Raw genomic sequence first — 14379 nt, 5'->3', positions numbered from 1 at the left:
CTTCCTGGAATTCAGCCTGAACCAATACTTTTGGGGACTCCCTGCAGGGTTTCAAAGAACCTTTCCTTGCGGCCACCAAGGAGGACGTTCCAGCCCCCTGGACCATGCCGCCAACACCAGCGGGCAACCGCACCCTCCCTACCCCCGAGTCATCTGCTCACCCTCACCGCCCATGCCCCTATGGCCAGGAAGACCGCCGGGAATGACCCCTTGTCTGAGAGCGGGCGTCAAGTCCTCACGGAGATGAAGCCAACTTCCAGGTCTAAAACTACCTTTATTTGTGGGAGGCGCCGCACAAGACGCCTTCATCAATCAGCAGAATTATAAAACTGTACAGGAGGTACAAAAATAGGCTGTTTAACTTAGATAATTACCCTCACATCAAGCTTTAAAAATACACATAAAAATTGTACAATCTGGCAGTTTATAAAATATAAAGCTAAAAAGAGGATTGTAGGTTCACAGAGAGAATTCTATCGCACAATTAACACATACCCATTAAACAACCGTTCACGGAGAAGACACGATGGCACAGAATTTTTTTAAAAAATCACTCAAAAGAGAAAACTTGAACCCTGACCAAATTTCTCACCCTTTAATGATAAAACTACTGTGAGGTGTCCATCCCATGGAAGGATCCAGTATAACTTTTCCTTTTCCAGTTTTAGAATGGTCAGGGGTGTGTTGTCCAAAACAAATCTGATGTGCTTTAGAAGCAAGTGCAATTATAGCTGGATACACGTCAGAGTAAAAATTAAATAAATATAAATAGGTTAAATAAATAGGTCATCGCAAAAAGAACACTACGTAAGGTTTGCATTTGAGAATGCCGCCTAGTTGACGGGTAATGCTTCCTAGGTAAGTGGGGACGCCCCCGTCACAGCTTTTGGGATACTGAAAAGGAACACTATACCCGCCAGACGCACACAGATCACAGGGGGAGGAGAGAGGGGCGGGGACTTGGGCCGGAAGTGGACCTTAAGGCTGCCCCAGGGGGAGGCTCACTGCAGATGCCTTCTTGGTGGTTGGCCAATGAATACAGAAAGGATTCACGCACAGATACAAGCAACCAGAACCAGGGCTACTCGCGGCGGAAATCACTGCTTCATCAAGAAAACAAAGTAGAGGATGAGGAGACACTTTGGTTTAAAAGATCATGGTCCAACCTTGGAAGGTGGAATTTTGGCTCATCTCTATGGGACACCCAGCGACTTTCTTCTAGGAAAAAAGCCAAGGCCAGGCCAGACTCAGCTACAAGGACAACGCCAGGATGGTGAAGGAATGAGCAAGGAAGAGACACTGGGATACATGAAGAAAAGGGAGTTCAGATATAAACGAGCAGAGAGAAGGCTAAGGAGAATGTAAGGAGGCTCTTCACAGGGCGCCGCGCTCTCTCTCCCGGCTCTTGTGGCACAGAAGGCAGCAGCAGGTGAACCAGCCTACCTCCTGCCAGGACCTCCAGGCTGAGGACCCAATACACAGAGCGGGAGAGCGAGAGCAGACTCAGGAAACCCAAATCCGGCCGGAGTCCAACTTCTGGAGAGACGGCGGCCAAGAAGAGAAAGGCCTACAACCCAGAGGCCCCTACGTTCTGTGAGCGCTCGCGTCAGCAGCCGACGCGTCTCTCACTGTAGTGAGAGAGAACCGCAACGGGAAACAAATCACACAGAACTTAACCAAAAGTTAACTCTGATCAAGGCCTTCCTTCTAGAGTCGGTAGAAAGAAAATCCTTTGCTGGGCCCACTGACCTGCAGATCCGGGTCACCAGTCAGAGTGACGTCTCACTGAAAGGAGCCTGGGACGACTATGGCACGGACAGAAAGGAGGAGGGAGAGCCCCCCCTGTACCCAGGGTTTTAGATCCGCCACTAGATGGTTTAGTGACTCACCGCAGACACCAGTGATCCCCCAAAGTGCAAGTGCTCTGGCGCCCCGGGGACATGTGGGCTCTTGCTCAACTGTGGGTGAAAAGACTTGAGAACCAACAAGAGAAATTCTGGCAGGTGCGCTGAAGACCGGTTCAACACAGGCTTCAACACCAGGCTGAAGGAGAGCGGCCCTGGGATTCCCAACAGATATGACTGGATTCTGCTGTAAAAGTGAAGACAGCGTACTTTCAAGAAGTTAACAGCCTTCCTGGAATTGTGCTTAAGATCCACCAGCTCTGCTGTGACAGGACACACAAGGCTGCAGAACCCTGTTCTAACAATGGTGCAGAGCACAACAGGAGACCAGGATTCTGGAGACGAGGGCAAGATGCAGCAAAGGATGCCCGAGCTGTTTCCATGATGACAGGGCCACAGGACACCTCTTCAAGCCACCTTAGCAGTTGAGGAGTGACCAGGTTCCTCAAAGTGGAGAACGGCTCTTCCCGGAGCCCTGATCTTTACTATTTGCTGTGTCTCTCCCTCCACGCTCTCACAAAAGCAGAGGTTTCGTCTGTCTCGTTCACCTCTGCGTCCCCAGCCCCCAGGATCTGGCCTGGCTCACCCTGCAAGTACTCAAAGTCAAAGTCGAATACATGAGTTTGAGAAGGTGCATGGTTAGAAACGAAGGCGAGAAGTAGAAAGGGCATTTAAAAAACAGTTGTTCTAAAGACAAGCTGGGCCCAAACAGGGAGGGGACACAAACCCTGGGCAGCCAGCCGTGACCGGCTACCACCCCCCCACGAACACTGTTCAGCCACGAGACCGAAGCAGCACAGAGCCGACAGCCAGCCCACCTGGGGCACCTCCTCCACCTGGTGGCGGGGGGTGGGGGGGTGGGGGAGGCGGGGATCACACTCAGGCCCGGCAGCAAAGTGACCGCAGATCCTAGGGACAACAGCGCAGATGCAGCAGAGTGGGGAGAGGACAGCCATCTGGCTGTGTTCCTGAACCGTGGGTGCCGTGGCAGAAGACGCAGCACGATGCCCGCCCCCAGCCCCAGGGCTCCCAGGTCTAGGTGGGGTCACCGGTGAGGAGGGAGGACAACAGCAGATGGAGGATAAAGGGAACTTAAGTAAGTCCGGTCATTATGAAAGGAAGGGAACGGAATTCTACGAAGGCACAGGAGAGCTTCTGATGAGTGGCCCTCAGCCCAACCCGCCATCAGGAAGCAGCTCACAGAAGGAACGGTGCGCTCTGCGTCCGTCAGCAACATCCTTGCTCCCGAGCGGGGTCTCCGAGCTCGCCGGCACTGAACGAAGGGCGAGGACCCACTCACCCGACTGGACAAAGGACACGGGGAACATCGCCACACTGTACCCTGATCACATTGAACCGCTAAGGCTCTTGGTAGAGAAAAGACAGCAAGTTTGGACTGAGACTAAAGTCAAAAACTCTACTAATTTTAGCCAAAAAGATGGTATTGACATAATTGAGGGAATATTACTTTCAAGTTGTTTAAGGGATGCAGACAGCCTTGCTATACTGCTTTACTCTTCGGCATCAGAGCACATTCTGAACGTGAACGCTCTTTCCGGAGGGGATGGAGGCTTTTGGTACTACACAAAATAGAAAGTGTATTATATATCTTGCATTTATCTTCTTTAGGAGTAAGCTTCAAGTTCAGCTTACTTCTGCTAACGTAGCATTCTACAGTATGATCAAAATATAAAGTTATTAAAATCTGCCAAGAGAAACATAAAAGCCTGCCCATGAAGCTCGTGGTGACTCTGGCCTCTGCTCCCGGCCCCCTGGCCCGTCCTCCGGTCCAGGGATAGAGAGTCTCATTGCCCACATGCTGGCCAGGACTCCCCCCAGGGTGGCCATAAGTGTCGCATGTGGCCTTCTCCCCTCTGGTCCCAAAGGCCCGTTCCTGCCTGGGTGCTGCTCTTCTTGATGGGGGAACTTATCACCTTTTGCCCCCACATGCTCCTAGACATCCCCCCAATCCATCAAAGGCCACCAAGGCACTGGACTACTGTGGACTCAGGACAGAGTACCCTCTTCATTTCTAAGAGATCAGCAGACACGACCTTGTCTTCTAGTGGGCGGTGCTCACCTGCCCCAACGCTGTGCCTCACACTCAGGACTCTCGCTGCCCTCAAGGAACATTTGGCTCTAGCGACCTGGGGAACTCTGGGCGCGTTCGCGATGAGTGAGGCATCTCCGATCCCCAGGAACGACACCCTCTGAACAACTTCCTCCTCCTCAAAGTCCCTCCCCTCTGGAGCCCCACTTAGAGCAGAGGCTCCATTTCATGCCCCTCAGCCTCGCTGGTCGAGGAGAGAGGTGCTCCTGGTCCCGCACGGAGGCAAAATGCAGGACTGCCTCCTCCCCTCTCTTCCTTACAGGCCCACAGGCTGACACCAAACAGGAAGTTGAAAAAATAAACGGTAGGTCTGAAGCCAGTGCGTCCAGGAGAAGGCGGAGGATGCTTCTGTCACTGCGTCTGGGATGGGCCCTCCTTGGCAGAGGACCCCAACTGGAAAGCTTTCGTGGCCAACATCTTCCCAGCTCCCTACAGGTCAGAAGGGGCCGCGGTTCCCACCTCCCGGGGTCGGTGTCTTCCTCTGCTGGAGGCAGAGTGGGCAGCTCAAGGCACTTGTTTTGGGAGCCTGGTCTCCCTGCTAAGCCGAGAGGCGTCTGGCTCGGACTTGCAGAGACCAAGCCCACAGTCACAGCTGGGACCACCAGAATGGATGGCCACCCTGGCTCAAGGGGTGTCTGCAGTCACTGGAAGCCAGGGCTCTGGGGGCTCGTGGAAGTAGTAGGGCTGGAAGAGCCGCTCGTGGCCGCACGGCTCCATGGCCCGGTAGGTGTGGGAGAGGAGGTGGGGGAAGCGGGACGTGAAGTAGCGCACGAAGTCGTCGGGAAGGGAGCCCAGCGTCTCCCGCACCTCCGTGGGGAGCTCCCGGTAGTGGTGCTTCTGCAAACAGGATGGACACACACATGGAGGTTAGCAGCTGGAAAGCCCAGGAAACACCGGTAAAAGATCCTCTTGAGAGTCAAGGAAGACAGAATGTTAGTTGGTTCTCTGTCGAGGAGAAAAGGCGCAGGTACTCAACGGTCCAACTGCCTACCTTCCCTGTTTTCCCTCTTGCAGGAGGACGCCTCGGAGCCGAGTCAGGCCCAGGGCTGGGGAGGCAAAGACAAGCTTCCCTGCTGGAGTAGCCCAGTGGCCAGGCCTGTGTGGGAAGGTCCCCATCGAGGGGGTTTATACTGTGCCGTCTCAGGCGGGCACAGGTCTCACACAGGTCAGCAGAGACCACAGATGACACCAGCATCAGACAACCCGCTTCCCAGAGCGGAACTCCTCAGACCTCAACATCGCAGAAGAGAAAACCTGTCTAAGGGAACGAGTTGGCCCTGCGAGGTCAGAATTCTAGTAGGAGTGGAAGGACCCACAGAGAACAGAAAGGAGGAAGGTGGCTGTACCCGCCACCGGGCCCACGGGGGGTTCACGCCCCTTACCTTGTTTCTCATGGCTCGGAGGAGGTCTCGGACGGAGCCGCCTTTATAGGTCCTGAATTTCCGCAGATCTAGGGAAGAAACCAGGAATGACATTTAACAAACCCATGTCTAAAGAGGAAAATTCCCGGGGCTCCTGGGGACCAAGCAATCAGACTGAAACACAACAGAACTACGCCATGCTCGTGGCTGACAGGAATGTGTCCCCCAGAATGAGCCTGACCGAGGGCAGTGCAAGGCTGAATTCCACCTCCGGGTCGCACCCATGAGCACAGATAACCATTCAGAGCACAGCACCTGTCACTGTCTCTGTCACGTGAAGAGACAAAATGAAACCCACATCTGTGTAATGAACCCCAGGGGACACACCCACGAAAGCCTCAACCCTGTGAGATCTGGAGCCCAAACCGCCCGGAGCTGCCAGCTCCACGTTCACTTCTTAGAAACGGCTGCTGCTCTTGAAACGTTTCTGCCAACACGCGCGGCGGGGGCTTCAGCGTGGTCACCTGTCTGCAGGGGGACAGTGATGTTCTCCCTCCAGTCCATCTTCACCACGGCTCTCCCACCTCGCTCCAGCTGCTTCACTATTGGGCCGTCCAGGGACTCCTTTTCTATTCGGTCACTCACGTCCTGTGAGGGTGACAAGGGCAGCAGGCGATGGTCAGTGTGTGGAGAACTGGAAGCTGGAGAAGCGACACACTCACGCACAGAATGGTCACTGCCACATGAGCCTCGGTCCCCGGCACCAGGAGCAAGTGCTGTGCCTCAGTCCCTCCCGATCTGTCACCCTCTCCCCTGTGAGCAGCCCTGTCTGTGGCTCACTGGGGAGAGACCCACACAGACCACTTCTGTGACAGGTGGGACGTGTCGCACCTCTCCACAAACCCGAATGCCACACCCGTGTCTCAGCCCTGTGCACGCCTACTGCCTCTCAAACGGAGGCAAGATGCAATCAACTGACTGTTCATCAGTGAACAGCAACAGCTCAGTTCTGCTCTGCATCTTGGGTTTTTCTGTCTACGCAAGGAAATGGGACACGCTCAGATCCACAGCTGGTCAGCGCCCCTCATACAAACAGAAAAGACAGATGAAGCCCTCTTCTAGAGGAAGAAAGTTGCTGACGAGGGTGTGGGCTCCAGAGGCCCTGCCCTGGCCTCGAACCCTGCCCCGTGTCTGAGCTCGAGCTCCAGCAGCCGAGAAAACAGAGCGATGGGCCCCACACGTGTTAACGCGGCACAAACTCACTGGCCATAGTCTTTTCTTTCCTTGACAAAGGTGAGGCCAGACTGGCTGATTCAAGCTTGCAGTGGCTAGAGGGAAGCCCTGGACGAGTTAGCTGCTCACCCCGGATGCCCTGTGGACACAGACTTCTGCCACAAAGCCGGGACAGCTATACAGGGGGAGGCAGGTGTGGTCACAAGATAGGGGACTTGGAAAAATGAAGAGTTTAAATCCTAACCCACAGTGGGCTGGAGGTCCCTTTGTGTGAGCTTTATTCCTGTTCTACATCTTGTCATCATCAAAGGAATGTGGTTAGTTTCCAGAAGCCCCTGGAGGACACCTGACCTCCTAACTGTAGTATTATGACCCTAATGAACAATCCTAATGTTGTCCATGCCCACTGCCCTCGAAAATGGCATGAAAGCCTCCCCTTCTCAATCCATCCAAATACCTACTAAGCACCTGCCACGTGCCCAGCGGTGGAGACACAGCAACGAACAGGAAATCAACCACTCCTGGCCTCAGGGAGCTTCCATGTCGGGGGCTAAGGCTCTAGTCAGACTGCGGGTCAGGGTGACGGTCACTCCTAAACCCAAGCTTCACTCTGACCCAGACCACACTGCCCCTGGGGGCCTGCCTTCCAGGGTGGGTGCGCTGGGTACCATGTGTCTTGACGAGCTCTGCTGAACTGACCCCAGGGAGACTGAGAAACCCATTCCCTTTCCACGAAAGCCACTGGGCGGGCAACACCACAAAGCCTTAAAACGGCCAAACCACCGGCGGAGCTCAGCTCTACCCATCCTCTGAGTACGCGTCTCAGAATCCACCGTAAGCAAAAAGAGATGTGGGCAAAGATTAGATGAAAGAAGGTAGAAAGAATCCAGTGTAAGTAAATGTTTAGATTTTAGAGATTTGGATGAAATTATATAATGCCTAAGAGTTCCTGCACGGTAATCTGGGGTGAAGATTCGAGAAGAGCGCAGAGGTTCAGTTAATAATTGCTGGAGCTGGCGGACGGGTAAAGGAAAGTGCATGATCGTATTCCCTTCATTTTTGTGTGTATTTGTAAGTTCCTGTAACATAAGGTTTTTAAATTACGGCACATCCACAGGACTGAGTACGAGAGTAGTTAAAATTTTAGAATTAAAAAAAAAAATTTAGAATTTTAAGATGAAAAAAGAGGATGTTAAAATACTACATTAAATATATTAATAACATTAATACTATTAGGGGCACCTGGGTGGCTCAGTGGGTTAAGCCTCTGCCTTCAGCTCAGGTCATGATCTCAGGGTCCTGGGATCGAGCCCCGCATGGGGCTCTGTGCTCAGCAGGGAGCCTGCTTCCCTCTCTCTCTCTCTCTCTCTGCCTGCCTCTCTGCCTCCTTGTGATCTCTGTCAGTCAAATAAATAAATAAAATCTTTAAAAAAATACATAATAAAATATTGTATCAAAATATTAGGTGCTGAGGAAAAAAAGGACACAAAATTGTACATACAGTTTGACCCTAACACACTTTTATCTGTATGAAGAAAGTATGTTAAAATATCAACCATGGTTCTCTCTTGGTTATGGGATTAGGAGTCATTTGTTTCATTGTCTTTTGCCATATTTTTTAAAATCTGGGAAAAGTTAAATGAAGGCTTCTGATTAAAAAAATACCCCCAAACCCAAAACCCAAGAGGCCGACCTGGAAAAACTGCAGCTGCTTCTCCAGGCTCCAGAAGAACGGGTGCTTTAGCACGTGTTTTGCGGACGGGCGTTTCTGAGGCTCCATGGCGATCATGTTCTCTATTAATTCCCGGGCAATGACGTCTTCTACAAAGGAGGAAGACAAGCAAATTGTCACTGTCCCCGGTCACGGTCACAGTGAAATACCCGAACCTTAACAGCACGCGCGCCCTTTGATTCAAGATTCTACTGACGGGAGCTCATTGCAGAAATGGTTTAAGAACGTGCACACGGGGAGCCTGGGAGGCTCAGTGGGTTAAAGCCTCTGCCTTCGGCTCAGGTCATGATCCCAGGGTCCTGGGATCGAGTCCCGCATTGGGCTCTCTGCTCAGCAGGGAGCCTGCTTCCTCCTGCCTCTCTGCCTACTTGTGAATCTCTGTCAAGTAAATAAATAAAATTTTTAAAATAAAAAGAACATGCACAAACTTTGGCCAATACAGGGAGTTCTCACCGTGCGGTCTGGGAAAAAGAGTAACTGGAAATACCCATTAGTGGAGGCTCCGGGAATGCCTCCGGGTCCCGGGCCGTGCTCTGAACATGATGCCCCATCAAACACCGATCAACACAGAGAGGGACTCAATGGCACGGACGATTTACCTCCATGTTTTACACAAGGACACACACCTGTCTAATTAGATGACTGGAATAAGATATACAAAGGTATTAACAGCAGGAACTCATCACTGTGTTAATGGAATTGGGGTCTTCATGCTAACCTACTGTTTCTATAGGGAATAAGGAAAATTAATCCATGAGCAAAACAGAAAATTAGTTTTGATTTTTTTTAAAGATTTTACTTATTTATTTGACAGAGAGAGATCACAAGTAGGCAGGAGGCAGGCAGAGAGAGAGGAGGAAGCAGGCCCCCCGCCAAGCAGAGAGCCCAAAGTGGGACTCGATCCCAGGACCCTGGGATCATGACCTGAGCCAAAGGCAGAGGCTTTAACCCACTGAGCCACCCAGGCACCTTTTTTTTTTTTTTAAGATTTTATTTATTTGAGAGAGAGTGAGCGAGCATGTGCATGTGAGCAGGGGGGAGGCTCAGAGGGGGATGGAGAGAGAGAATCCCCAGCAGACTCCACACTGAGTGTGGAGCCCAATGTGGGGTTCAGTCTCATAATCCTGAGATCGTGACCTGAGCTGAAATTAAGATGGTTAACCGACTGAGCCACTCAGGTGCCCCAGTTTTAATTTAAAGGTGGCACTGGGTCAGTTATAACACAGGAAACCCTGAAGTTGGGAAGGAAGCCTTGTTGCCCCTGCACCCAGAGAGCAAGACTCAGCCTGTCTGTCCGAGCCCAGACCGCACCCACTGACCACTGGCCTGCACACGCAAAGTCTATGAAGCAGGGACTATCTGTTTTCCTGAATGTTTGTGCAGGAAGGGACCTCAGGTTATTTAACCCTCATAGGTCACAAGCAAGAAAATAGAGATCCCCAAAGGGGGTCTTTCCCAGGTCATCGGGTGACTTGAAGGAACCTCAGAGCTGCTGGCCTTAGGAAGAGGTGCTCTAAGACAACCTACCCAACCTTCCACCAGCTTCGGAATGAGTCATTAATTCCCGGAGGCCCACAGGGTCTAGCTGGGCAGCTGGGGTGGCTCCCGACCCCTCCTGCCCTGTGGCCCGCTCACCGTGCTTCTCGGGGTGCAAGCAGTCCAGGCTGTAGGCTCCCAGGAGGATGTTGGCCTGCCGCTGCAGGGACTTGCCAAAAGGGTGGCTGCCCTCCGATATCACGTAGTAAAAGACACAGCCCGCAGAGAAGATGTCCACCGTGTAGGTCTGAAGAGAGATGGAGGGGGTGAGAGGCCTTCTGGAGAATTATACTCCTCACTCAGCAGCGGTGAGGACAGGAGTGTTACTGCTGCTTCACCCACTCTGAAGGGGCCCCGGGAGACTCGACTAGCATGTTCGAAGCGCCCAGGGCCCTGCTGGCCCCCTGAAAGGGCTGCAGGCATGTTGGCCTTCACAGCAGGAAACGTGGGTTCTAGAGCCGAGGCGCTGGGGCAGGAAGTGATTGGAAAAGTACGGGAGTGGGGGGGATAGCAACTGCCCCTCCATTCGTCTGAACAGGACCATATGGAAAGTGCCAGCAGCATGCTGTTCACATAGAAGCTCTTCGACAAACGTCATTCTCCATGTGCCACAGCCCTGAAGGCTTGAATTCAGGGGCTGTCTCTCCTGAAGAGGCAGGAGGCGGAGAGCTGTGCCGGGGACTCACCGGGTTGTCCTTGCAGTCTTCGCTCAGCATCTCTGGAGCGATCCAGCCTTCCGTGCCCGGCACTCCTGAGCGGCGGCTGAAGCTGTGCCTGCCTGCGGCCAGCTTCTTGCACAGGCCAAAGTCCGAGATCATGGCCTTGATCCTGCCATGTGCGTTGGGCATGGAGAGGAGAATGTTGTGGGGCTTCAGGTCTCTGTGAACTAACAGAACGCTCCAGATCAGTCCCATACTCACCGCGAGTAGTGTCAGGGAGTGCACCCTCTCAGACTCCCAGCAGGCCTGCTGCCACCTCTAAGGGTTCTACTCTGCAACTGTGGAAGAGTCCTCTTAGAACTCTTATTGTCAGAAGGCCACCAAGACCCCCCATGTGCATACCAGCGATAAAGCACAGATTCTCAGCAGAGGGAGGGACCACGCCAGCAGCCGCCAGCCTGCCCCTCCCCCAGCAGGGGTGCAGCCTGGGAAAGGGAAGCGTCTCACCAATGTTGAGGGAGTGCAGATGCGCCAGGCCCGAGGTGGTCTGCTGTAGCAGGGTGATGGGCTCCAGGCCGAGGTGGGCAAAGTCCTTCTGCTCCACGTACTGCAAGAGACACGACGGCTAGGTCATGCACACAGCCCCTCCGCAGGGACAGCCCCAACCCAACCCAACCCCCTCCCCTGACCCCCCCCCCCCACAGTACGTTCTTTCTTTCATTCTTTCGAGTGATTTAATTTTGTTTAGAAAACTCCTGCCAGCAGCTTTTTGCTTTAATTAACATTTGGGATTAGGTCAGCTCATTTTCTTTGATCCTATTTATACTGACAACATTCTCCGCCCAAATCCACATCCACCAACAGACTTTCTCTTGAAGCCACAGGCTCACTTAACCAAACAGAAGTCCCCAGGGACTCGTGTACAGTGATAAAGGTAAGAGTGCAAGGAATTCAAGTTCATGGCCTCATATAGGCAAACCTGCAAGTGCAGCCCACTAATACCAAGACAGGTTCCCGATGAGCCTGGAGACTGAGCAAAAGGGGTTCGCAGGAGGATCTCCAAGGCCTGACTGCTCCGCCAGCATCCTCCAAGCCCTCACTAACCCTGCTCAGGGTGAGAACTGCAGGGTTTCCTGGGGGCAAAGGAGACAGACACCAACTGCAACCAAAGATTGTCCCACCCAACTGAAGGTGAGGGGCTGAAAAGGCTCTCCTTCCGGGCTTTTTGTGGTTAAGTGGGCGTGTCCTTCAAAAGCACCAAACTGTTCACTCAAAGGCCTACGCTGTGTTGTGACCTCAATGAAGTGAATACAAAGAAATAAAAGAAAAAGAAAGTATAATCCCTCGAGCCACCACTGCCGGGAGGACGGAGGCTGCAGCCGCTCGGGGCTCACCTCCTGCAGGGTGGCAGCGCACAGCTCGATGGCAATGTACTGGAACTGCCGGTCCCTCTCCGTGCAGAAGTAGCGGATCACATTGGGGTGCTCATCGGATTCTCGAAGCAGCTGGACCTCACGGTCCGCGAAACTGAAACACTCGGGGAGGATCCTCTTGACAGCCACGTCACGGTTGTCAAACATGCCCCTGAGGACAAGGATCAGGGGCTGGGTTGGGGGCGCAAAGCAGGCTGTGGAGACGAAGAGACCCACAGACCCACGGTGCTCCGTGTCCCTTGAGGCAGCAGCCACCCTGTGAGCCCCCCAGCCCTAACCAAGCACCAGGCGGCCGTCCCTTCCTCCCGGGAGGTGAACTCCTCCATCTCGGCCCCTGCTATGACCCTGCGGCACCCCGGGGGGCCTGGCCTGCCACATGCAAGCTGACAGGTGCTCAGACCGGAGGCGACATCACAGAGCTCTTGGAGCCACTCACCGGTACACAATCGTGCCCTCAGCTCCATGACCCAGCACGTCCTTGGGACAGAATGAAATCTTCCCAACTATCACCATGTTGGTTTCCTCATCTGGGACGAAACAGGAAGACGAAGTGGTTTTAAACGAACATAATCTCAAACCCCTCGAGGCTAGAAGGCTGCGAGCTTCCTGAGCTCAGATAGAGAAAAGGCTGCGAGCTTCCTGAGCTCAGATAGAGAAACGGATCTTGCAGGCTGTATGTTCCCAGCCCATGGTGAGCGGAAGCCGGCGGGCTCCACTCCCCACTGACACCGGGGCCACAGGCTCCCTGCCTCCTGCTGTCTGTCCCTGCCTCGGCATTACTGTCGGGAGACAGTGGTCCACCAGAGATGTACCTACAATTTGCAACCGAAGCCTTTGGGGAGCACAGCCAATGTGCAATGGAGGGGCCAGAAAAGGCCCCAGATTGAGACTGGAGGTCAGGTCTCTTGCACGAGCTCTGCCTCCAATCCCTCAGACTATCACCCCGACGGCTGGTCTGAGCCAACCCCCCCACCAGAGAAATGGGGGTCAACAGCGGCAGTGTTAACGGGGCTGCTGGCTGGCCTCAGCAACGCTCTCAAGCCAGACACCCAGGGGACCTCAGGCTAGCAGCAACTGCCAGCCCCTCCAGAGCAAGACGGAGGGAGAACAGGATGGTCCCCCAGAGGGGACAGGCCCTGGGGTGGCGTGGAAGCCCGGCCGCCAGAATGACAGGGAATGAGGTGAGAACACAGTGAACCCTTAGAAACGGCACTCTGTGATCCCGCGGACACTCCCTGGGAGGAACTGGTACTAGATGGCTCTTAGACTGTGTTGAAATGAAAGAGAAAACAGCAACTCGTTTTACCCTCATCATCCTGCTCCAGGAAGGGGCTGCTGCCAGCCTTGGAGGCAGAGCCACTGGAGTGCAGTGAGTGGTTGGAGGCTCTGGGGGATGTGCTGGGGCTGCTGGTGCCTGAGCTCTCGGAGTACAGGCCGGATGAGTCCAAGGGCTCAGCATCCTGAGCCACGTCTGCAGGTGGATGGAAGGGCAGCTGCTGCTGTTGCAGGAGCTGGATTTTCTCTAGTTCCTTCTGGAACTGCTGGTGCTGGAGCTGCTGCTGCTGATGCATGCTCTGGGAAGAGAAACCTGCATCCAGACAAGGGCAGTCTGCTCCCCGCAGGGACACACGCAGGCATAGGCTGGTTGGGAGAAGCTCCCTGTGGCAGAGGAAGCAGGGGCCCTTTATGAGATCCCACGGGGACCAGTGAGAAGGCACGGGAGGCAGGTTGGGTTCAATGACTAGGGCTCTTCTGGCCAGCCAGGATTTCCCAGGAGAGCCTACTCCCCTGCCGGAGGGGCCTGGCAGGGGCAAGAGGAAGGACTGATGTAGGTGGAGGTTGGGCCAGATGAAGGGGGGAAGGGTCCACTCAATTCTACAATTCTAGGGCTTTTATGGAAGTCTGGAGTCATTACAAACATGGAACCAAACAGAACACGGGAAGACCGGGGCTTGCTGTTCACTATGGCTGTGCACTTGATAGAGGCTAACACACAGATGGTCACTGATCCGGATGGGCAGGGGAAGCGGCTGGGGCTCACAACCTCACAGCCATCTTCCCACAGCCACACAGCCAGGATGTGGCTGTAACATGTGGCCTGGCAAAGTCCCACTCCCCCCATTTCGTCACACTGCCTTCCCCACCTCCCCTACTCCTCTCATTTATCCCACAAAATTTGTTCTGTCATAATGTGAAGTAGCAGTGATCCGTGATTATTACTACCTGTGTGTGGGAAGAGCACTGAAGGGACGGCTGTATAGCCAACCTCCTGTCCCCTGGGAGTTTTCTGGCTCTCACGTACACTCCCACACTCTCTCTCTGAACTCGGGTTCAAATCCAGGAAATGCCAAAGATCAGCTGAGTAACACTGGGAACGTTATTTAACTTCCCCAGAACTTAGCTTCTCTGGG

The 14379-nt window shown here is 53.7% G+C and overlaps 1 protein-coding gene across 2 annotated transcripts in view; it reads right to left on the bottom strand.

Moving 5' to 3' along the window:
• Positions 1-254: 254 nt before the first annotated feature.
• Positions 255-14379, bottom strand: part of ERN1 (endoplasmic reticulum to nucleus signaling 1) — a 77662-nt gene continuing 63537 nt past the window's right edge. For both annotated transcript variants that reach the window (XM_047706760.1, XM_047706761.1), the window contains 10 exons: positions 13275-13542; positions 12405-12495; positions 11930-12119; positions 11043-11142; positions 10563-10762; positions 9976-10123; positions 8302-8429; positions 5900-6023; positions 5397-5464; positions 255-4851 (listed from right to left, as the gene is read on the bottom strand). In XM_047706760.1, the coding sequence (XP_047562716.1) occupies positions 4639-4851; positions 5397-5464; positions 5900-6023; positions 8302-8429; positions 9976-10123; positions 10563-10762; positions 11043-11142; positions 11930-12119; positions 12405-12495; positions 13275-13542 (1530 nt within the window). In that variant the 3' untranslated portion in view covers positions 255-4638. The remainder of the gene's footprint in view (positions 4852-5396; positions 5465-5899; positions 6024-8301; positions 8430-9975; positions 10124-10562; positions 10763-11042; positions 11143-11929; positions 12120-12404; positions 12496-13274; positions 13543-14379) is intronic.

This window comes from Lutra lutra, chromosome 16, assembly GCF_902655055.1.
Source record: "Lutra lutra chromosome 16, mLutLut1.2, whole genome shotgun sequence".
Taxonomy (NCBI): Eukaryota; Metazoa; Chordata; class Mammalia; order Carnivora; family Mustelidae; genus Lutra; species Lutra lutra.
This window is presented reverse-complemented; position numbering and strand designations above follow the sequence as displayed.